The 24013-nt window shown below is 35.6% G+C and overlaps 1 protein-coding gene across 51 annotated transcripts in view; it reads left to right on the top strand.

Moving 5' to 3' along the window:
• The window catches only part of foxp1b (forkhead box P1b), a 291166-nt gene that overhangs the window by 209640 nt on the left and 57513 nt on the right, over positions 1–24013 (top strand). For 27 of the 51 annotated variants that reach the window (XR_012407404.1, XM_073953183.1, XM_073953198.1 and 24 more), the window contains 2 exons: positions 18835–18972; positions 20969–21061. Coding sequence is in view for 49 of the 51 variants with exons in the window: in XM_073953183.1 (XP_073809284.1) it covers positions 18835–18972; positions 20969–21061 (231 nt within the window). In the remaining 2 variants the exon portion in view is untranslated. 51 annotated transcript variants of the gene reach the window in all.

The raw sequence follows: 24013 nt of genomic DNA, 5'->3' as shown, positions 1-24013 counted from the left end.
GTCTTTTTGTGGATTTTGATTCTAATGGTAGCTGGAAAAACATTTTCACTGCATAAAACAACAAAAAACTGAGTCACCGAGTGCACACACATTCAGAGGCAACAGCTCATACAAATTAAATATTGCAGAAAAAGATTAATGTATACAATGACAGACGTTCAAAGCTCCACCCTCAAGCCTAATATTTAAATATGGCTTGAGTCTAGAATGAACGGTCAGGATGCGTAGTTTTCATAGTTTTCCAGGAGTGCTCTGAAGTTAGAAATTATTTACAAATATTTACAAATGATTTTGAATGAAAATTTAGCAGTAATGTGATGAGAACGATTTTAAATCCTTCAAATAACCTTTGAATGGACAATTCAGAAAATTAATTAATTAATTAATTAATTTATTTTATTATTTTTTTTTGCAAGAAGAACATTTTAATATTCTAAAAAGAACAGAAAGGAAAGAATCCATGAATATTTAAACGGGTAGTTCACCCAAAAGTGAAAATTTGCTCTGCATTTAGGGGCCGATCACACAGAACACGATTTTCCATTCTAAAAACGTGAGGTGCACCGCACTGCCTTATTTGTTGACAAAATAAAAGAAGCATGGTGTGCCTTTTATGTTGTTAGGCAATGACTGAATCATCTAGGTATTAAGTGTTGCTGTTGATATTGGTATAATTTTATATTAATTAGTAATTAATATTGTGAAATTCAAGATTTGTGAGTCATACAGCACCAGATAATTCAAAGCAGCAACCACAAGTCTCTCCACCATCTTTAAAAGTCTCCGTAGTTGTCTTGACAACACAAAAACTGCAGCACCTCAACGGAAACTGCTTTCATTTGATTGGAGAATGAAAAGATGCAACTGACGTAACATGCTTTTTCCTCTCTTCCACTTTTTTTCAACTGCAAGCGCACAGGGTCCAACAGCAAAAACGCGAGGTGCAGAAGGGCTCTGCTGTAACTCTGTTACTAGGCAGCCACTGTAGCAATGGTTTTGGTGCTGGAGTGCATGACATCGGGTGCTTTTTTTCTCACAAAGTTAACATAATTTCAGCTGTAGCCACACCGAGCGCTTCGTCAAAAACATGATTGTTAAAACGCCAGTCATCTGGGAAGTATAAACAGCATGCAAAACAATTGATGACAATTGACATATTTGATCTCCCCCCCCCCCCCCCCCCCTAGACTTTATTGTTGAGCAGAAAAGAAGATATTTTGAAAAATGTGTAAAACTCAGCTCATACTGTGTGACTTTTAATAGTCCTAAAAAATTGTAGCATGACAGACTACACGAACATTAATCTCCCATTGGACACTGTAAGATTTCAGCTGTCGTAATGTTAGACTGAACGACAAAAAATTTGTGCCAAACACAGAAAAAAAAAAAACTCACCCGGAAGAAAACTTAGTCAGAGATTGACATCATCCATCAGTGACACTTTCACTATTCCACATTCATAAATGATACATCACAGTAAACATAAACAATCTGTAGCAGTAATTTTGCTCACAGCGTGCTTCAATAACCACTACGGGGGAAAAAACTGTTTTGACATTTTCCTGTGGTGGCTTGAATTTGACGCGCGTATTGCGTTTTCAAATTCCTTGCTCCTATTGGTTCTTGGATTGACGTTCGTTACAGGTGTTGTCACACTGCAGGAAAAAGCTGAAACCTTCTGACACTGCCAAACTTCATCAGAGGGAAAATCTGATCACAATGGCCATAAAGCAACAATCAAAGACCACATATTTTAGACTAGGATTTTTTTCGGGAATATTTTTTAAGATTTCCCAACATTGTCTGAGATGACCAAATCATTGCTGAAATCTTAGTTTAAGCAGGGCTTAAATTGTGACACCCGAAGTCCATAGTTAAAAAAAATATATACTATCAAATACTAAAGGCTACTGGTTTTCAAAATTGATCAGTTTAAACAAGGAGAGTATGAATAAATTATATCAGAATTCCAATGTATGGATAATCTCTTTAAGATACTTTATGCAAATAAAACACTTTCATTATTTCGATTGTACTTATTGCGCACAAACACTCTTTGAGCAAAGATATCTCGTCATAGTCGTAGTACTAGATTCTGTCACATCTGTAGTGGTTTAGCGATGACTCTTCACGAGAGCGTTCGTATGACTGTGCAGTTCATATGCTAAACTCCAGCAGGTTACCAGCAAGTGCTTATCTGGGATCAGTTTCCCCTGGCCCCGTGTCACTCTGACAGTCATACGAGAAGCCGCGGAGCTGATCCGAGATGCCGTGCGGTATTGTTTGTGTGTCAGTCTTGCGAAGGAGTCAACCTGTGCTTTCCAATTATCTGTAACAAGACATAAATGAATAGTGTTGGTTCTGTGACTCACAAAGTGATGGAGTGAATAAACAGCAAGATCTATTAGACGGCTCGGATAGAAAGAGTATGGGTAATTATGGCGTACAGGCCCGAACACAGCACAGATAGATGGAGAGAGGGAGAGAAAGAGAGAGAGAGACAAGAGGAGGAGGCTTGAACTGTATGTCTGCTAAATTTATCATGAGCCCTTTGGGAGCAGTGAAATGAGAACAGTGGCCTATTACTGCTAAGAAGGTGTTTTATTGAGAATATGCCGACATTCTGCCCAGGGGACACGGCATGCGATGTGGGGGTACAGCCAAGTGTGTGCGTGCATGTGTGTGTGTGGCTGTGCGCGTTATGTGTGCATACTTGCATGGCTGCTTGCCTTTTTGCCCTTGCTTGAGCGTGTGTGCATGTACACTCATGTGTGCCTTTTATAGAAGCATGTGTAAAAAAGTATTCTTCCCTACATTAACTACTAGGTTAATAATTACAAAATAGTGCAGTCAATCTCTTAAGGGATACTCAAACTGTAATATATAAATAAATGTATATTTTATACCATCATAATCTTAATGGGTTACTTTATTAATAGCATTAATTTATTATGTAACAAATAAAAAATAATTGCTAAAAATTAATTTTAGATTTTTTTGTTTATATTATATTAAATAATGTTATTTAATCTTAATATGTTTTGCTGTTTAGTTGTTTGTTTGTTTGTCTATTTATTTATTTATTGTTTTATAATTTATTGATATATTTTGAGCATTTTAATGTTTCTTGTTGTTTGTTATATGTAAAACAGTACTACATCTTCTATTTTGTATGTTTAAAGTCTGCTGTTTTATATTTGGAATGTAATAAAAAATACAAAATATACTATTTTTTCCTAAATTATCATTTTCTCGAATGCTTTGTTTTTATTTAGATATATTGTAGTCTTCAATTGAATTATGATATGTTGTTTGTGTTTTTTTAATGTATTATCTTGTTTTACTTTTATTTATATATAAATAGTGCTCAGCATATATAAGTGCATATACATTAGATTAGTCAGCACTGAAGTCAAATCTGGGGCTTATCTAACAAAAAACCTTATGATAATGGTCCAAAAACTAGTACACTCAAATTAATGTTATAGAAAAATATTAAATACAAATTTGAAAAAGAGGGAAAAATCAGAAGCAAAAAAAAAAGAAAACATAAGTTGAAATTTCGCAGGTTGTAATTTTTTATTTATTTTATTTTATTTATTTATTTCTTTTTTGCAATATTTAGCTTGAATTGAATTGTATCATCTTTCAATTTTTAAATATGTTTGGTGACTAAAATATTATTTTAATACCTATATCTGTTTAATAAATCTGTTTTGTTTAAATGCACCAAAATACATTGCCTAAATGGATACAAATATTCATTTTAAAAATGGGGTGTACTCAATTATGCTCAGCACTGTATCTATTATTGTAATCTATTTTTTCTTTCATTTACCTGTTATTATATTCAAAATCTTATTTTTCATGTTTTAATTTTTTATTTTTTTATGTACTGCTAATATTCTTCATTAAATATTTCTAGGCTTGATTTAAATGTCTCTGACCATGTGTCAGTATAACTATTAACTAAAGCAGTAAATGCAGCCTTTTCCTCTGTAGGTTTAACTGTGTAATATAAAGTTTGCCAGTAGGGGGCGAAGCAACTTCTTTGTGTTTTCCCCCCTTCTTTTTATAAAAAAGTGGGAGAAGGTGTTGATGTTTTAATCACTTGCTAGCGTGGAGCGCTTATGTTCTAAGCGTTTGCACCAGAAGAGGGGCCGCAGTGTGAGGTATTTTATGCTGTGGAAATTAGTTGATTTGGATAGGAGAATTGAACCCACACACACACACACATAGTCTGTGAATGGAAATAGCAGCCTTTTCCATATTTTTCATTCACAGAGTTTATCTGTGGCCAAACAGTTTACAATGTACAGCTTGAGATTAGACACTAAGGTAAAACAATGGATCTGTCAGTTAGGAAAGGATTCTGTCAGGATTTCTGTCAGATTAGTAAGTGATTATTGAACAGCACTTTGTGTCTAAGGAAAAAAGTTTGGAATTCTTGAGAACATCAATCAACTAGGAAAGTGTGGAAAAAAACATTTACAACACTTAGGAAAATGTTTATTTGTATCCCTCTTTTTTAACAGTGTTTTAACTTAAAATACATGTAAAGAGGTAAATTAAATGTAAAATTGCTTGTTAAAAATTAAATTTTTATTTAAATAATCATAATTTCTCTGTTTTTAATGCTCTTTTTTCTATTTAACATGAATAGCCAAGCTTGTGTTCCCATAAACAATTCCACTTTTAACAGAACAATAAGAACTTGCGGAATCCCGCTTTTCTCTCTGTCAGTAATGTTTGCTTATCTGTTGTTTAATTAAAGCCTTTCTTTTTCTTCATTTGTCCATTGTTTCACTGGCCCAGACAAAACCTTTAGCAGGGTCAAAGGGTTAACAGCCATCAACTGTGCTGCTTTTTTTCCCCTTTTTGTTTTGTTTAGGTCTTTTTTGTTCTCTCTCTCCCTCTATCTCTTTTTCTCTCTCTCTCCCTCTATCTCTCTTTCGCTCTCTCTTCCTCTCTCTCTCTCTCTCTCTCTCTCTCTCTCTTTCTTTTTTTAATAGGGTCCTACACAAAGGCATTGCTTCACCTGCCCCCCCCCCAAACACACACACACACAAACACACACACACACACACACACACACGGCCCGCGGCGGCCCCTGCTGCTGCTTGTGTCCCCATTTGAATTGATTATGTTTAGAGGGCTGCTTGTGATTGGTGGAGAAAGGGCGTGGTTGATTGGATAGTTTTGTATCTTGTCAGCTAGAGAGCAACCTCGCGCGTGCAATCTGTCCATATCCCGGGGAAAAAGGCTGGAGACGCGGCAGCACGCGCACACGCTCGCTGTAAACGCCTCTCTCTCTCTCTCTCTCTCCTTCTCTCGCTCTCTCTCCGCTCCGCGACTCGTGTCTTCTCATCTTCCGCGATCCTCCAAACGGCCCAGCTTCACTCTGTTTACCCTGCCAGCCAAATGGAGTTTGTCAGGTTTGTCAATATGATTGATTCTGTAATTTTTTCTCTCTAAAAGAGCTGTTTCTGTTGCTGTAGAAAAGTTTTAGCCAAAAAGAAAAGGAAGAGAGGTTGATTTCTACGCATGCTGTTTGTATTAGTTTGTGTCATGCTGGTTGGTAAGGAGACATGTAAACATTGTGATGCGATTTACAAGTTGGTGTTTGAAGCTACAAGAGCAGGGCTTTTGTCAAATGTTGTTTGCGCTGTGTGTTTGTGTTTTCAGGTAAATACTTTTACAGCTTTTCTTTTTTTAAAGCACATTTCTGTGAAATGGTTTTTAGATTACACATGCTGTGCAATGTTGGACTTGGCTGTATTTGAAGTTAGCTTGTTTAGTTTGCATGGCATTCTTGTGAAAAGGAGTGTTTACTGGCAGCATTGTATGTGTGTTTGTGTGTGTGTGTATGTAGGGAGGGTCTGATCCCTTTCATGGTTGCCCACATTTGGAAAGGGGCAGGAACACACTCCGATTTGACACTTGTATCATGGGCCCTCTTTTTTTATGTGTGTGTGTGTGAGAAATGTGTGTGTGTGTGCGCGCAAGTGTGACCGAGCACAAGCCAGAAGTTTATTCATTGAAACTAAGACAAAGTTTTGGCTCTGTCCAATACTATTTGGAGTGTTGATGTTGATATTATGTTTTTATTGTAGATTTTCATATTTAATGATGCATTTAGTTGTTTTTAAAGCATATATTTGACAAAAGTTTCTGCTTCTATTAAAACAAAAATAGTTTCTTTACTAGCATTGACAGTTCCACAAAGAAACTTTAACTTCTATGGACTCTTTTCATTATAAGTGGTTCTTCTTTCGCTTTTTACAACTTTCACTGAATGTTTCTTCTGTGAATCACTGAGAATAACACAGCAACTTTATTTCTTGGAGTTTTGTTGTGATTATTTAGACTTGTGAAGTTTGGGACTTTTCTAGTGCTAAGGAGTGGACAGGCTGGACAGGGAGGCTTGCGGAGGGTAATGCCGCACAGCTGTGACCACCGGGCCCCTTGCTTTAGAGAGGGGTGAGAGCTGATTGGGCTGACAGTTTGTAATCAGACTTGATTTATTGTTCATTAGTAGTGCATTAGGGCCCGCTCTGGCTGGGGCCGAACCACATTTATGTGTTGCCCTGACAGGCCGTGAGCCTGCCAACACCTGTCATTTCTGCCGCTCGACGCATATTAGACGCATTGTGTGTGTGTGTGTGTGTGTGTGTGTGTGTGTGTGTGTGTGTGTGTGTGTGTGTGTGTGTGTGTGTGTGTGTACGTATGCATGTGCGAGAAAAAATATTCACATGTGTGTGTGTGTGTTTATGTGTGGACGGAGAACAAGCAAACTGTGTGTGTGTCTATGTGCAATGAATAGATGTTTCCCATAGGAAAGTTTTTTAGTGAAGAAAAAAAAAAAGAGTTGAGGGTTATCTGGTCAGTCGTTCACACAGCTGACCTCTTTTACAAAGTCCTGTGCTGAATTCTGTGGTGAGAGTTGAGAATGCTTTGGTGATGAGACACGGCATTGCCAGCTGTTCTTTGCTCTTGTCTTTTTCCTCTGTTCTCCCACAGAGGAAGAAGATAAAGAAAGACATTTTTATTCAAAGATGCTTTCCTTTTCTTGTGCTCGGCACACCAGGTGAGCATCCTCACAGGAAAGAGAGCAGCAAAGAGATGAATTGCTCCGAAAGACAATTTTATGAAATACAGCAAAATAATACAAAAAAGGATGCAGCTTCTTCCTTGACTCCCACATCTGCAACTTCGAAACTAATTCCAGCACCACACTGTACAAATTTACAGAAGAGTACATTTTTAGTAGCCTTTTTATTTAGCAACTAAACAAAAGTTTGTCTTTTTTTATGTAATCTCTGTTCCTCTCAACATTAGCCGACCCCCAAGACAAACATAATCAATGATCACAACACAAATCGCATTTCACCGAATCCTTCAGATGATGTCTTGGAAACACAGATTAGCATGGTTTGGCGTTGTGCAGAATGGGACCTCTCTCATGCAAGGATGTGAAGACCATTGTCTCGAGTAAATTCTCAATTTGAGGAGGATTTGTGCGACTGTGATCTTAATTAAATCTCCACCGACTCCAATAACGCGTCTGAAGGCATGCGCGACGTTGCGTAACCTCGCTGAGCTGGTAAACCATAAATCATATCAGCGAGATGAGTCGAGCGAGAGAGAGAAAAAAGGGAGAGAGAGAGCGGGAGGGAGGAAAGGGCGTTAGGGTGTAGTGGAAAGGTGTAAAGTGGTCGCAGGCAGTTTGTCGACACTATTGTTTTTGGTGGTGTCAGGCTGGGTTGAGCTGGAGACTTTCGGCGGTCTCGCATCGTGCCAGTGTTTTAGTGTATGATAGGAGAGTCACGTCAAGGGTCACCTGGGGTTGCGTTGTGGTGAGAAATGATCGCTGCTGCCAGTCATGTCTGTAAGATGATGATCGCTACTACAGTGACATATTCACCAGCGGGAAGCTCTTTCAGCTCTCATTTATTCCAGTTGGGGGAGTCTGATCAATTATTTTTAGGATCAAGCGGATGAAGAAAATGTTATGCAAATATGATTAATTTAGGACAGTTTTAATTTGAAAGTATATTAAATGTGGCAACGTAAGGATAAATATGTAAAATTATGTTTAAAATGAAATGCTTTATTCTTGAAATCACTGTTTAGTGGGTTTAAGTAGTGTGCACTGACATTTAAATGAACAATTAATTAAATAAGAATACACATTTCTCTAAATACATTCATTAATATACTGTTGACCTCTTAAGCAATACTTCATATTACCCTTAACGTTAAACCCGCCCTTAAACCCTACCCTTTGTGTCTAAAATGTACAATTTTTTGAGGTATGTACATATAAGTTTGAAACATCTAAAATAAAGCTAGACCAGCTATAGAAAGAGATAATAAATAATCATTTAAACATTGCTATACATGTGTAATAAGTGTATTAACTTGGTAATAACCACTAACCTCCAACCTACATTTAAACTCTAACCCTAACTCTTGTAATTACCTTATTTTATCCAGAACTAAGTTTATAACAAATGCATAAATTGTAAAATAAAATCCAACCATTTTAGTAATAAACCCCTCATAATGTTTCTCATATGCAAGCTGCGCTGAATAACAGTGTCTGATGAATGCAAATAAATAGATTATGTATTTCATGCTCATCTTTTTAAGTCTTTTCTTGAATTAAATCTTTTTTTTTTTTTTTTTTGCTTTAGTCTTTGCTGTAAAGTGAAAATGAGAAAAATCGACAGTACAAAAGTCTGCATTTAAATCTAACACAATCACTAGAGCGCACATCATACTGTAACATAGTTACGATTTCTGAAGTCATAAGTAGGCACTTCCCTGGAGGACTTGTAGGCAATGAATGGTCAAGGGTCAGGATGTTTCATGTAAAGAATAAATATAAATTCATTATTCTGGTTCTCATAAGGGATTTTTTGCAAAGAAAACTCAGTAAAAGGATGTAAATCTAGGTGTTAATGTGTTTATTTTTAATACTTAAATCCCAAGCAAATACAATGAAGGCATGACACATGCCCGTGGCACATCCATAATGTCAGTGTTAGTGATGAGATCAAGTGAGCGTCCCCTGAGCATCAGCACCGAGGGTCCTTCATCCCACCTGCAGAGGGGCTGAGTTTAGTGTGGGAAACCTCATGCTCTCCTCCGCTCCTGCTTGTTTGTTTTACAGCAGAGCGGGCCAGCTCCGCTGAGAACTTGTTTGTTTGTGGTTTAGAAGTTAATTAAAGCGCAATCTGGATTTTTGTTTTTACAGTTGCCTTGAATGGGCCGATTTCCCCCCGCAGAATCTGCTCGGTAAATGGGCAGAAAATGTGACTATGATTATCCTGTTTATGTGAACTGTAAACGGGCTGCGAGAGAGCCAGAGCGAGAAAAAAAAGAGAGATTGGAATTATTCTCCGCTCAGAAGCAACTGGGGAGATGAATGTAGATCCACGCTTCTGCCCTGGAGTCTTTGCTTTCATGAAAATTATAGTGCATGCATGTTGTCATAAATGGATCAATATTAGATGCATTTTAATGGCTTTGAAGTAACATTTTGTGTGCAAACATGTGCTTTTAAACATGTTGAGATATTTTAGATTTATTATATTTTTTCTTTAAAGTTGAGCATTTAAATGAGAAGGTCCACCTATAGTATTATATATATATATATATATATATATATATATATATATATATATATATATATATATATATATATATATGTCTAAAATATTCGCCTTTTGCACAGGTTGATTATAAGATGTAAATTTTACTTAATTGTTTGATACTCTTTTTCTATTTTTGGCGTTTAATATTACAATTTTTGCTGTACTGACCTGTTGTAATATAAATATAAATTTATATCACAAACAAATGTACTATCATCGAAATTAACCATGAAAATGAATAATTACAGCATGCACGCAGTTTAAAATCCTTTTTTTCCCATGCATGCCGTGCCAAATGAGCACGCGGACAATGCAATTCCCTATATCTCCGGACAAGGTAAACCAAGGGCTTCAAACAGACCAAACCTCCTCTGATTTCTCAAGGGCTTGTTATTTTGTACTTCTCAATTCTATTTGATGTCCTGACAAAACAAGATGACACCGGGGAGCTGGCATTAAAATTTGATTTTCTTTTCCTTTTCTTTTTTCTTCCCCTTTTCTTTCCTCTTTTGGTTCTTTGCAACCTGTTTCCGTGCGGCCAGTTCAATGTTGGAGAGGCCGTGATTGAAGTCGCCCCCCTTCACTCTTCATCTTAATTGCCTCTCTCTCTTTCTCCTTCTCTTCTTGCATGACATTTTGCTCTCTCAGGAAGAATGCGTTCTTCATTAAGTCAGTATCAGTGTTTCTGAGCTTCGTCAGATGTGTGTCAGATGTTTCCTCGTTAGAGCCGTGTTTCTGAATGCCGTTTCCTGCTCGTATTCGTGTTCTGAAGACAAAACTGGACGCTGGATTTGAGCGCCAGGCTTAAATGAGCTTGCGTCTAGTACACTGGCATCATTCTGGAGCATCTTTAGAATGAAAAGATTAATTTTAATGAAAAGTTGAAAGTCAATTTTAATAATAAACGTATTATTGGAGTTGGAGAGAAAATGTGAAATTTTGCGTATCATTTTTTATTTAGATTTTTAAAAAATTATTAATTTATTCAGCATAAGTTTTATAACCCCAAATGCTTGCACTGTTGGCAGTTATTAAAATATTTAAATAATATATTTTAAATAATTATCTTTTCTTCTTGTTTTTATTATTATTTTATGTTTTAATATTTTGTTTGCTTTAAGGGCATTTTTGTAAGCCTATACCTATATTTCTTTGTTTACATGTTATATTTGCCATTTTAATCAATAATAGTTCATATAAATAATTACCATAATTAAATAATAATGTCAAGCGTAAAGAAGTAAACCATAAAAGATAAATGTTAAATATTCATAGAGATATAAATTATTAAACATAAATAAACGCAAATAAAAAGGTCAATATAAAAAGTCAACAAAAACTGCAGATGTAAAAAGATGGTAATGCAGATTTTCATATAAAACTATATTTAATAGTTTTGTCTTATTATACTTAAAACTATATTAAAAAAATAATATAGAGTATATTTTTACTGTCCAAGCATTTGTGGTCATAAAAAGCATCAAAAAGGTCGTAGCATATGAAAGCATCACAAACATTTGCTAAGGAATTTCACAAATTGTTACAGAAAATCGGAAAAAATGACATGCATGACATTTTGAAGCAGAGATATTTTATATTCAAAAAAGTAAGTGTCAGTCTCACTTGTTAGCTTGCATGTGTTGGCATGTAAGTGTTGAGTGTACAGTGTATGATGTGTGTTTTGGGTAGGGCTGGTGGACAGCAGGCCTGCGCTAGTACATCGCCTACAGTCACAGAGCAGCTGCTGGAGTTTGTGTGTGTGTGTGTGTGTGTGTGTGTGTGTGTGTGTGTGTGTGTGTGTGTGTGTGTGTGTGTGTGTGTGTGTGTGTGTGAGTGTGAGTGAGTGCATGAGTGTGTGTGTGTGTGCTACTCTCACACCTGGCCTGCACCTCTTCTCTCCTCAGCAAAATCCATAACCGCCAGCTTCTCTCCCAACAATTCTTCCTTATTTTAAGCAAACAAGTCCTTTATAAAACAAAACAAATATTAACATTTACTCAAACCTATGCTGGATAAATACAGTACATCCCGAGAGTTTTTTTAAGAGCTCTCTACATTTTTCCATAACTATATACGTTTGTGCTTAACAGTTCACAATATAAATATAAGGAAAAGTATTTGAAGATTAAATAAAAAAGAACAAGAAAACAAATATGTGCAACTTCTAAATGCAACAAAAAAATTAGAAAGGAATTTAAAAAATAAAGCAAAGCAATAATTTAATTGATGTTTATTATCCTTCCAAAGCAGCTTTAGAAAAAAAGGACAATATTATGTTATTGTCAAAATAAGAAAAAGGTGAAGGTATTGTATAGAGTGGACAGTTTATGTTCATAGTTAACCTGCAGTTATACAATAAAGTGTTCTTTTCATAAACAGTAGGTGATGTACGAGGTCTATATCTAAACACTAAAAAAGTTATAAATGAGCTGAAACAACACAATTCTTAATGTTTTTTGAGACAACTTAATTGTTTTCTGTTCAATTCACTTAAATGTGTTAGGTGAGCTTAATTGATTTGTGTTAATTTTCATATTTGTTTTATTTTAATTATTAATTTATTTAGCATATGTTTTGACCACAAATGCTTGTACTGTTGGCAGTTATTCAAATATTTGAATAATATATTGTACATAATTATTTATTCTTCTCATTTTTATTATTATTATTTAATACTTTGTTGACTTTTAAAGGACATTTTTGTGAAATATGAATGTCAGGAAAAGTATTTAAATATAGTATATTTTGTTTAAAAATATATAGAAACATATGTAATACTTCTAATAACTACGAAATAATTACAAATTAAATTGATTAAAAAGTCAAACAAAGAAATAATTTAATTATTATTAATAAATGATAAATATTTATTTAAATATATGTAATTGATTTTTGTTGGGACAACCTGAATGAATGGGCTATATGCACAGCGAGGATTTTTTAACCAATGATAAACTTCCGGTGAAAGCTTAATGTGACTATTTTAAATTTTATAAGGTTCCTTTTACAGCATCAACATCATAATGTAATTCAAATACAATCAGTTAAATAAACCTAAGCATTCATATAGTTTTTCAAGCATAAAACGAGATGATAGATCGTGTAACCGCTAGCGGCACCAGTAACAGCAGGCTAGCACAACAACTTCATTCGAAATACTATAAAATAAATAGTCATATTTTAAAGAGATGGCAGGTAAAATGGAATTTATTGCTATGCTTCTTGTCCGGTGTGAGACCCACTTTATATCAAATATATATTAGGCTATGAAGATCCCTTATTTTTAAGGAAAACTAATCTAAAACAATGATTTTGTAATGAAAAGACAGTTCACTGGAAGCCGTCGGGCTGGCTGGCTGAAAATTAAAAGTCTGTGCATATACCCAATTGTGTGGAACCCTGCATTTTTTCAGTGCACACAACAATTCCATTTAATTCCTTCATGTTGTCCCAACACAAATCGATTGACTTAACTGATTAGTTTTAACAAATTTAATTGGATTAAACATAAGATGATTAAGTTGTCCCCTCAAAAAACTTAAGAATTGTATTGTTTTCTCTAATTTTAAATAAGTAGTTTGAACAAGCACCAGAGTGTAATAAATTTTTTATGAAGTTGTCTGATCATTGCAGTAATTAAGAACAATCTGTGTATTGCTTAAGACTGAAAAATGTTAATGTAAAAAAAACTAATTGAAAAATGCATTCATAAAATTTCTCATATCTTGTTCGACCAGAAATCGGCATTATCTCATCGTGGGACGGCTTGAAATACGTATTTGTTCTTTCCCTCACCTCTTATCAAGCGATATGGCCGTTGACTGCTATTCATAATAATAATTTGATGGCGCACACTTGCACGATTACGGCTGGAGGAGAAGAGCGGTTTCCCTCACTCCTCTTAAGTGCTGCTGATATAGTGGCCAGGATGATATTTTTCAGCTGAAGTGCTTCTCTTCTGTCTTAAAGAGATTCCAGCTCATTCACCAGCGGATTAAATGCTAGTAGTTACAATGATCAATAGGTTAAGAGGAGGCCCATCCCTCTCTCCACTAATGACCTCAGTGGTAATGGGCAGTAAAATGTGAGCTGTAATAGGCTTTCCGCTAGGGCTGAGGTTTGCTATGAGTGGACACACACACACATTCATGCAGTTAAATGAGGGTGTGAATCTGGTGTCAGTATGTCTGTAAGGTGTGGATGTAAAGGTTTTAATTGGAACAGGCTGGGGTTGGGATTTGTCATGGCCTGAGAAGTTAGGAAATATTTAGTTGTTGTTTTATATATATAATTCAAAGCATTCACATTTATATGTACACAAAAAGTTTGGGGTCTGTATGATTTTTAAATGTTTTAAAATAAGCTTATACTGCTCACCAAGTTCATCAAAAATACAGTACAAATTGTGAAATGTTATTGCACTATAAATCAAATGTTCAAATGTAGTTTATAATTTAATTTAATAATTTATTCCAGTAATTTTAAAGATGAATTTTCAGCTTCATTACTCCAGTCTTTAGTCACAGGATCCTTAAGAAACAATAAGAAAGCAGTTACTTAAAATTTTTATAAATCTTTACCAATTTTATATATTTTTTTACATTTAATAAATGCCGCCTTGATGAACATTATTATTTTTAAAAAATTTAAAAAAAAAACATTGACCAAAATAATAAAACTGACCCCAAACTTTTAACCGGTAGTGTGTATCAATTGTTATTTGTTGGTTGGAGATATGTGTATAATATACAAATATAAAAAATGTCAAAGAGAATAAAATAAAATGAATATATGAATTAGTGGGTATTTTACAGTTTTAAAAAAAATATCTTCTAAAATTATTTTTTCTACTAAATAAATGTTGTGTTTGTATAATTAAATTGACAGTGTTTAGACATTTAGTTAAAGTAATTAAGATATGTGTTAAGGGTAGGTCAATTTCGCAAAAATTGGTTAATTTCTTAAATTTTTATGAAACTGTTGCCTAAAAAAATAAAACCAATTAAAACACTTATTTGTTTCTTGAACTAAATAAATACAAGAAAATGTACTTTGTTGTTTATCAAGGAAAATATTCTTTTTTTATTGTTGCACTTAAAAATCACATAAATAAAAATCATGAAAGATGCATTGAAATGACTAACTGTAATTACAGCGAAAAGAGAAACCATAAAAATGGAAATAAATAAAGTAATACAAAAATGAAAACCCTTTACAAAAAAGTAAACATTAAGTTAATTAAGTTCCATAAATTAAGATACTAATAATACTGTATAGACTTCATTCATTTTTTCTTTAAGTTACAAACATAATAAATAATTGTGCCTGAATGCCTTATACTGGCATTGAATACTTGGCAACAGACTTTGTATGAATATATACAGTTGATAAGTTTTGAAGTTACTGCACAGTGTACTAATAAATCACATGCTTTTTCAACTGTGGTTTTGTGGCATTTACTAGACTATAATCCTGTCTCCACATCTGCGATGTGATTGCAAAGGCTTACATTGCGATGTCGATGCTGAAACAATATATTGTGCAACCCTAGTTCACGTTACCTCAGGTCGTCATATGAACCGATACACATCTTAAAATATTTATTAGAAGATGCTGAAATATTATTTACCAATATTAATATAAATAATATTGGTTATATATATATATATATTAGTTATAATAGTTATAAAATATATAATCTAAAATTGTTTTTTAGCAATATTAAAATAAAACATACCAAAATTAGCAAGTATTAGACTGCCAAATATAAACATACACATGTGCATCTGTTGTTGTCTGTGTGCTTGAGCTGGTTGTGTCTCACCACCCACCCGTCTGCCTCTCTGACCTTCACAATAGTTCATCAAAATTAGTGGCGCTGAGAAAAAAGGACACGAGTGCATAATGACTGTGAAATGAAGAAATCAGGGGCTGCAGCCTATGCAAATGGTGCGCTAAGCCATGTGAAAAATGGGCTGCATATTAAGACGTAACCGTGCATGCTTATGTGTTCAACTTTATCCAGACGGTGATGAGTTTATAACAAATCCACCACATCTTTATAGCTTAAAAATGTTTTTTTTGTGTGCTTTTATATTTTTGAGGATTTTTAGAAGGCGGAGACTATGTGGAGATTGACTCCGCCTGTTTCTGAGAGAACAGACTCATTTGCATTTATCGAGACTTGACAAACTCAATCGAAGGTGTTTTTTTTATATTTGAGGTCTTTAAGTAGGTGGAGACATTGAGTAAATTAACCTCGCCCCTTTCAGTGACCACATTCATAATGATGTGACAAATTTATTTAAGGTTAATTTATATTGGGAGGAGTTTAAGTAGGCGGAGACTCTGTGAATTAACCCCACTCCTTTTCAGAGGCAACAGAATCAATTGCATTCATGAAGACATGAAAATTTCACCCTGTCATTGTGACACTGAAGGTGTTTTTATGTGTGTGTTTTTATATTTACCATAAGCTTAAATAGGCTGAGACATTATGTAAATTAACCCCGCCCCTTTCTGAGTCAACAAACTCAATTGCATTCAACAAAATGAAACACATTTGCCCCATCTGTGAGGCAATGAAGGGGTTTTGAATTTAAACTTGGAAGAAGCTAAGTAGGCGGAGATTATATGACTATAACCCTGCCCCTTTCCATAAGCAAAAGACTCAACTGCATCCATGAATACATGACAAGTAACCTTGTCCTCATGGCATCGAAGGTGTTTGTTTAGTGTTTTTATATTTGGCGTTGATTGAAATAGGCGGAGATTGTTTGTAAATTATCCCGGCCTGTTTCAGACTCGATCGCATTCATCAGGACATGACAAACTCAGCCGAGCTCTGAATCACAGATGCAATTGGGGTAACCTTGGTGCGACTGTCGCCCTGATGTCTGGCAAATCAGGAGCAGATGTGAGACATACATCCGCGATCTCGCACACGCTCACTAAAACACGCTGGGGATATGTTAACAGTCGCCAGTGCCCGCCGCTATCAAGTTCAGCACAGACGTGGTTTGTCAGCCAATGTCACAGAGGAGATTTTAATGGCGCGGCGGATCGTAGAGAAAGGCTGACACTGTACTGTATTCACACAGGCTCTAATTAAAGACCCCTGTCAGCGGCGCGAGGACCCTCTCAATGTCAGCACACGTCATTTCCCTTTTTATTCAGCTTGTTTGTGTGCCCTTTTAATATTTCTCTACTCTCAAATTGTTTTTGATGAAAACACAGTCAACGACGCGATATTCAGCAATTTTAGGTTTGTGTACACAACGAAACGGTACACCCTGAGCGCTCTGACCCATTTTAGTGAAGTGTTGAGAGGGACAAGATGCTTCACGATGATGAAGAGGAGAGAAAACAATCACAGGGGAAAATGAAAATGCAAAACGTATTCACGCAGTCACAAGCAAAACACGGACAGCTCTCCACAATAATGGCCAGTGGCCTTGTCAGTGGAGTGGGACGCTTGATGATGTGCTTGTTTGAGTGTGTGTGTTTTTCTGTCAGTCTGACCCATCACTCAGTGCAGCTTTTGCTTCTTGTATTGCTGCTTCAGAAAGCTCCTCTTAGGTGGGTTTTGGAGAAACAGAGTGTGATCTCCAAGACTTTCTGACACCTTAGTACACGTACATTAAACTTATAACAATGAATACTTTTTAAGCATTTTTCTTTATACGTTTTGGGATGCTTGACCCATAACTGGTCATTTTACTAAATAAACAAAAATACTTATTAAGAAATAGAATCTACTGCTACTATAATCTGTCAGGCTTTTGAATATTAATCATGTTGACTACATGTGCACAATACTGCGCAGTACATTTAAAAATGGTCATTTAAAAATTAAATAATGGACAAATACTTGATTCAGATACTTTTGGTAAGTAGCAGAAGAGCTATAACTCCTAAATGGTTTACTGTTGATCCTCCAACAAGGCCTCAATGGATAGGAATTGTAAAAGAAATAAACCGTACGGAAAGTCTGACTTTTAATCTAAGACTTGATTCCAAAAAGTGCAAAAAGTATTGGCAAAAATGGACTGAGTATGTCATTGTAATCAACACACGATAATGTGCTTCAAATGTACTGTATTATAACTTGATTTTGGGACTTACATGACAACCGCTTTGTTCTTTGTTTTTATTAAGTTAAATTACTAAATAAAATGAAGTTAAATAAATAAATAATGCTCATCATAAAATAGAATTGCTACTATAATCTGTCACCCTTTTGAATATTAATCATGTTGCCTGCCTCTCTGCAATACTGCACAGTAAAATAAATGATACGTTTATAATATGATTCCATGAATGTTAAAAATTTACTAACATGAACATTCAATTAATAGTACAATTATTGCATTATTTATTCATCTTTGTTAACAATAAATAATGAAACTAAAGTTGTTCATAGATTGTTAACTCACAGTGCATTAACTAATGTTAAAAAGTATAACTTTGTACAGTACATTTTAATTTTTGGTTATAGAAATAAAGATTTATGAGACATAACTGGTTATTTTTCCTAATAAATATATAATAGCATATATAAACAAACAAATAAATAATTAAATAAATAAACAAATAAATAAATAATTAGCAATAATACTTATGAATGATAAAATTTCATTGCTACTGTAATATGTCAGGCTTTTGAATATTAATCCTGCTGTCCGCATTGGCTCGCTGAAATCAAAATACAGATGGTAATATGTGAGAGCTGGCCTTTGAATTGCAACTATTCCCACGCAACACCAAAGAAGCCAGCTACAAAGCATATGATTAACATGTAGCACACAAATTCTCTGTGGCTTTGCATTACTCTCAAATAGTCTCCTTGCGTGTTTGAGTCAGATACTCTGCACATTTATTGATTAATAGTGCGCTCGCTGTACTGTCAAGACTCACTTAGTCAGTCTGTTTAAGAGTATACAAGTGAAAATAGATCTCAATCACTGGCCAATTAGATCTAACAGTTTATCAGCTCATGCCTTCCATCGCATAATGCATAACATTTGGTGACAAATATGAGTGATTTGAGGGTTGGTCTCATAGGACGTTCATGTGGAGACAGGCTACTGATTCTGTAGGATGTGTGGCTTGTTATCTTTAGCATACGTGAGTATTATAGTATTCACACGGACTTCCTCTTTCTGTGTTTGTGTAGGTGCCAGTTTCTGTTGCTATGATGACACCACAGGTCATAACTCCTCAGCAGATGCAGCAAATCCTCCAACACCAAGTCCTGAGCCCTCAGCAGCTCCAGCTGTTACTGCAGCAACAACAAGCACTGATGTTACAGCAGGTATACTCGCTCTCGTTCTGCTTTACACTACATACTGAATGTATCACGACGACTGGACTATTGCTCATCGCCAGAGAGTTACATCATTAGAATTTAACAGGTTCAGAGTAATACTGCTATCATATCATGCACACACACAAACACAAATAAGTAAATGGTAACACTTTACAATAATGTTGTATTTACTAATAGGAATAAACAACGAACAATACATTTATTACACAATTTATCCATCTTTGCTAGGTATTTAAAATTGTTGTTCATTATTGGTGTTAACTCTGAGTGCATTAACTAATGTTCGCAAGCATAACTTTGGGTTTTACTCATGCAGTAAATGTTAACCTATGATTAATAAGTCTAATTTTAAGTCTAGATTAATAATAATAATAAGTCAAGATTAAGAAGTAGTGTTCATTCATGATAGTTTGTGTTAGTAAATACATTAATTAATGTAACCGTATTGTAAAATGTGACCAGGAAAATGTATTTCCTCAAAAATGCAGTTGGATATTAAAAATGTCCAATTTAGAATGTATTTATTAAATTGCATGTTTATGTTTTTAGTTTGATTTTTTTTTTTTTTAGAAAATTGTGTTGACTTTTTGATTTAGGTTTTAACTTGTAGCAACATGGTGGCTTTCAACCATATTTTAGTCATTTCACAACATCAAGTATGGTTCAACCAATCAGACTGTAGAGCCAAAAAAACTATCATAAAACTATAACAACAACTATTATTTAATATAATGCCATAAACAGTCACCAGCCACTTTATTAGGTATACCTTACTAGTACCGGATTGGACCCCCTTTTGCTTTCAGAACTTAATTCTTCGTAGCACATGTCCACCACCAGGTACTGGAAATATTCCTCATAGATTTTGGTCTATATTGACATGATAGCAACACGCAGTTGCTGCAGATTTGTCAGAGGCACATCCATGATGTGAATCTCCCGTTCCACCACATCTCAAATGTGCTCTATTGGATTGATGTCTGATGACTGTGGAGGCCATTTGAGTACAGTAAACTCATTGTCATTTTCAAGAAATCAGTCTTAGATGATTCGTGCTTTATGACATGGCACGTTTTCCTGCTGGAAGTAGATGGGTGCACTGTGGTCATAAAGTGATAGACATGGTCAGCAATAATACTCAGGTAGGCTGTGCCATTGACACGATGCTCAATTGGTACTAATGGACCCAAAGTGTGCCAAGAAAAAATGCCCCACACAATTACACCACCACCACCACCAACCTGAACCGTTGTAACAAGGCAGGATGGATCCATGTTTTTATGTTGTTGACGCCAAATTCTAACCCTACCGACCGAATGTGGCAGCAAAAATCGAAATCAACCATGCCACATTGAAAGTCACTTACTTCTGCTTTCATCCTCATTCTGATGTACATGCCTAAATACATTGAGTTGCTGCCATGTGATTGGCTAATTAGACATTTTTGTTAACGAAAAGTTGGACAGGTGTACCTATTAAAGTGGCCTGTGAGTTTAAGACTTTATAATGCTATAATAAACTGAATTAAAATACTTTTTCCTTATTTTCTTCAAACAAATAAAGTATATGCAGTACCTTCTTTTCAGCTGTCTTGTTGCCCAGTTTATGTAACAAACAAATTAAACATGCGTGTATGTGTGTTAGGAATTTCACACATTCAAGTGAAACAATATACAGCATACGGTGTTGTGGTAAACGTGATATTAGACTCAAAGAATTTGACACATTCTGAATAAATATGCTCTGACTGTTCTTTCTTATTCTGATATGTGTGAAGTGTGAAATCTGTAAAATGTGAAGTCTACATATCACTGGGAACAGGGTTTTCTGTGATTTTGTAAAGGTATTGACATTATGAAGCAAGTGGATGGGGGAAAAGTCAGTTTTCTTACTTTGTACTTGGACTTCAGAGGGTGAAAGTAAAACTCAACAGAAGTTTAAAAGAGGCATCTTTAATTTATGACCCTGTGTGATTTTGCAGCAGCAACTCCAGGAGTTCTACAAGAAACAGCAAGAACAACTCCACCTTCAGCTCATCCAGCAGCAGCATGGCAGCAAACAGCAAAGTAAAGAGGTAATGCTGACTGGATTACTTTACACATACACACACTCAGACCTGGTGTTCATTAAATGCATCCAGCAGCTGCTTTCCACCAACAGAAGTACCACTGTGTTGTCTTGCTTTGAGTTTGACAATGGGAAGAACTGTACTGCATCCTAACCAGCCATAACGCAATAAGCACTAACATCTTTTTCTGTGTCATTTGAGGCTCTGTGATGTTCTGTGGCGCATTATAGTCTCATTTATATACAATCAGGCTGTGGCTAATTAGACTACAGTGGGGGGAGGAAAGTGTTTCTACTGATTTGACTGAAATATATGTGCCGTTTTGTCACATTAAAATTAAATTATCCTGAAAGTACTTACTGACCAAAATGTACTGTATTAAGTCAAGCTGAAAGCATTTATTGGCCAAAATAATGTGCAACTCTAACATTTGAGAAATTTACAATTATCATTAGAATTACATTAGCAAAAACTTCAGTTGTTGTTTTTTATTTTTTGTAAAAAAATAAATAAATAAATTGCTGCTGTACCGATTCGGTGTAGATCCTTTTCTGAGTTCTATGTGTTTATATGTGTATATAGAATATGAGCAGGAGCAGACTGAAGGGCACATGAGGTTTCCTGCTTGACAGAAATACAGCACAGTTGCATTGCATCAGAGGCACGCTCTACCTCTTTGTCTTTCTCTCTCTTCCTTCATTTAAAGGCCGTATCACCAGCTGTGTGTCTGGCTGCTCTAATGACAGCAGGATAAGGCAATGCTCTGGACAAAAGAAGCGATTATTGTGCGGTCAAAAGCAGTTCAAAGACAATCAGAGTTTCACTTTTTAACTTCCCCACCGAGAGCTTGGTTCTGTAACCGGAGAGAGCGCATCAATGAAGGCGAATGTTATAAAACACGCACACACACACACATGCTAACTTCAAAGTCCCCCAGCTCGCTAATTAATGAACTGGGGGCTTCAGTTTGGACAAGTTGTGGTGCGTCGCCTCCATAAATCAATGCGACAGGACAGTTTCTCCTGCCTCTGACAGAAGCTGTCACTCTTTCTCTCTCTCTCTTTCTCTTCCTCTCTCTCTCTTTCTCTCTCTCTGCTGTCAGAAGGACAGGCAAAGGAAAGGGACTCTGGAAAGAGAGGGGGGTTGAAAGAGGGAGGGTGGCACCGTCAAAAGGAGAAACAATTGATCAGCTGAATGGAACGTGACGAACGGCAAGAAAAACACAGTTTAAAAGAGTATTATGTATGATCACAGGAATTTGATGCAGCCCTCGAGAGGCTCTCCTCCGTCTGCGCGTGTTTTTCTCTCTGCGTTCGTTCCCCCTCCTTCCCTTGCGCAGCCATCAAAAGATGGAGTAGGAATTGTTGCAGCGACTCCCCCCACGGGGGTCAGACAATAACCCCCCGCTGCTGCTTTGTGCCTCTTTTATTTAAAAGACAACAAAATTTCTTAGGTTTTCAAAGATTTTTAACTTTGGATTGGAGGCGAGGCAATAAAAGGGCCTGCCAGCGTCAGTCTGGATCATGTTGTCATCTGCTCTGTTCTCGCCTCTCTCGCGTGCCACTCTGAGTTAACCTCGCGCTCCATGTGCAGAGCTGGCGTTGGGTTAACGCTCATGTGCAGAGGAACATCTCCAGTGGCCCAGGCTAGATCAAAATCAACATTAAATGAAAAAGATTTTATATGATGCAATTTGTTTGCATTCAGTTGTTATCATGAAGTATCTGTACTTTTACAGCATTTGAAAATGTTGTGTTTTTATTTTTTATTTTTAATGAATTAAATTAAAAATGCTGTAAATTAAAGTATATAGTTTTATAGATTTTAACATTTTTAATCGCTAAAGTAAACATAAAATTGGCATTTCAGTCATGTTTACATAAGAGTGCAATGGCTTCTCAAACAAATAAAAATTGTAGGACAGGACATACGTTTGTAATGTATGCAGTAAAAAGTCAGCCACAAAAACTGCCGCCTATGTTTTTATCGCTAATTCTTTATCGCAGTGGCTTAATAAATCATGTTGCCAATGTAATGCTTGCGTAGCCAATTTTCACAATCAAATTTAAAATTAAAATCTAAAGTTTTACATTTGTATTAAGGCTGTGTGAGTAATTGAAATTGTTTGCAAATCGTGATTTAGACATGCACAACTTCTAAATCGCCTTAAATCTTGATTTTCCCATAGTATGCTATTTACACCAATCATAACGCAGTGTGCTTAAACAGCATGAGAACAGGAGACTGAATATCCTGCATAAGCAGGGATGATGAGTTCAGCACAGTTCACCTCCATAGAAAATTTCAGACTTGTGCACTTAAAAGACGTGATATGTGAATGGCCTATTTCACGGCAGCGTCGCAAAAAGGACTATGATCTATGCATGGAAAAAAATGTGGGGACACATACAAAAGTACACGCAGCAACTTCTGATATGTGGTGAAGCAGAACTTAGCAGCCTTACTTGACTTTGACAGCACACACACACACACACACACACACACACACACACACACACACACACACAGTAGTCTATTTAGTTGTTTTGCCATAGGTCTGTTCTAGGGGCAATTACACCTTTACTAGGTGATTTTTTTATTCTTCTAGACACGTCTTTAAGAAAGATCTAATTATTTTCTTTTGAAAATATGTTTTAGATTCACAGTGTAAATGTCTGTGTGTGCGAAAAAATTGTGATTAAAATTGAAATCGCAGTTTTGTCCAAGAGAATTGTGATAGGTCTGTACATATTTTATATTGTGTGATATAAAAAGTTATTTAAACACACATGATGTCTATAACATTTGGAAACGGTAGTTTACATAAACCTCATTTTTATACATTTTTAGTGGATTTATTTTTTCTTACTGTAAATGTCAAGATAGTGACAGAAAATTAAAGGACACAGAGAACAGCACAAACTAGATTTAAACCTGCTTCTTTTCACGTATATGCTG

The sequence above is a fragment of the Danio rerio genome, chromosome 6, assembly GCF_049306965.1.
Source record: "Danio rerio strain Tuebingen ecotype United States chromosome 6, GRCz12tu, whole genome shotgun sequence".
Classification (NCBI taxonomy): Eukaryota; Metazoa; Chordata; class Actinopteri; order Cypriniformes; family Danionidae; genus Danio; species Danio rerio.
This window is presented reverse-complemented; position numbering and strand designations above follow the sequence as displayed.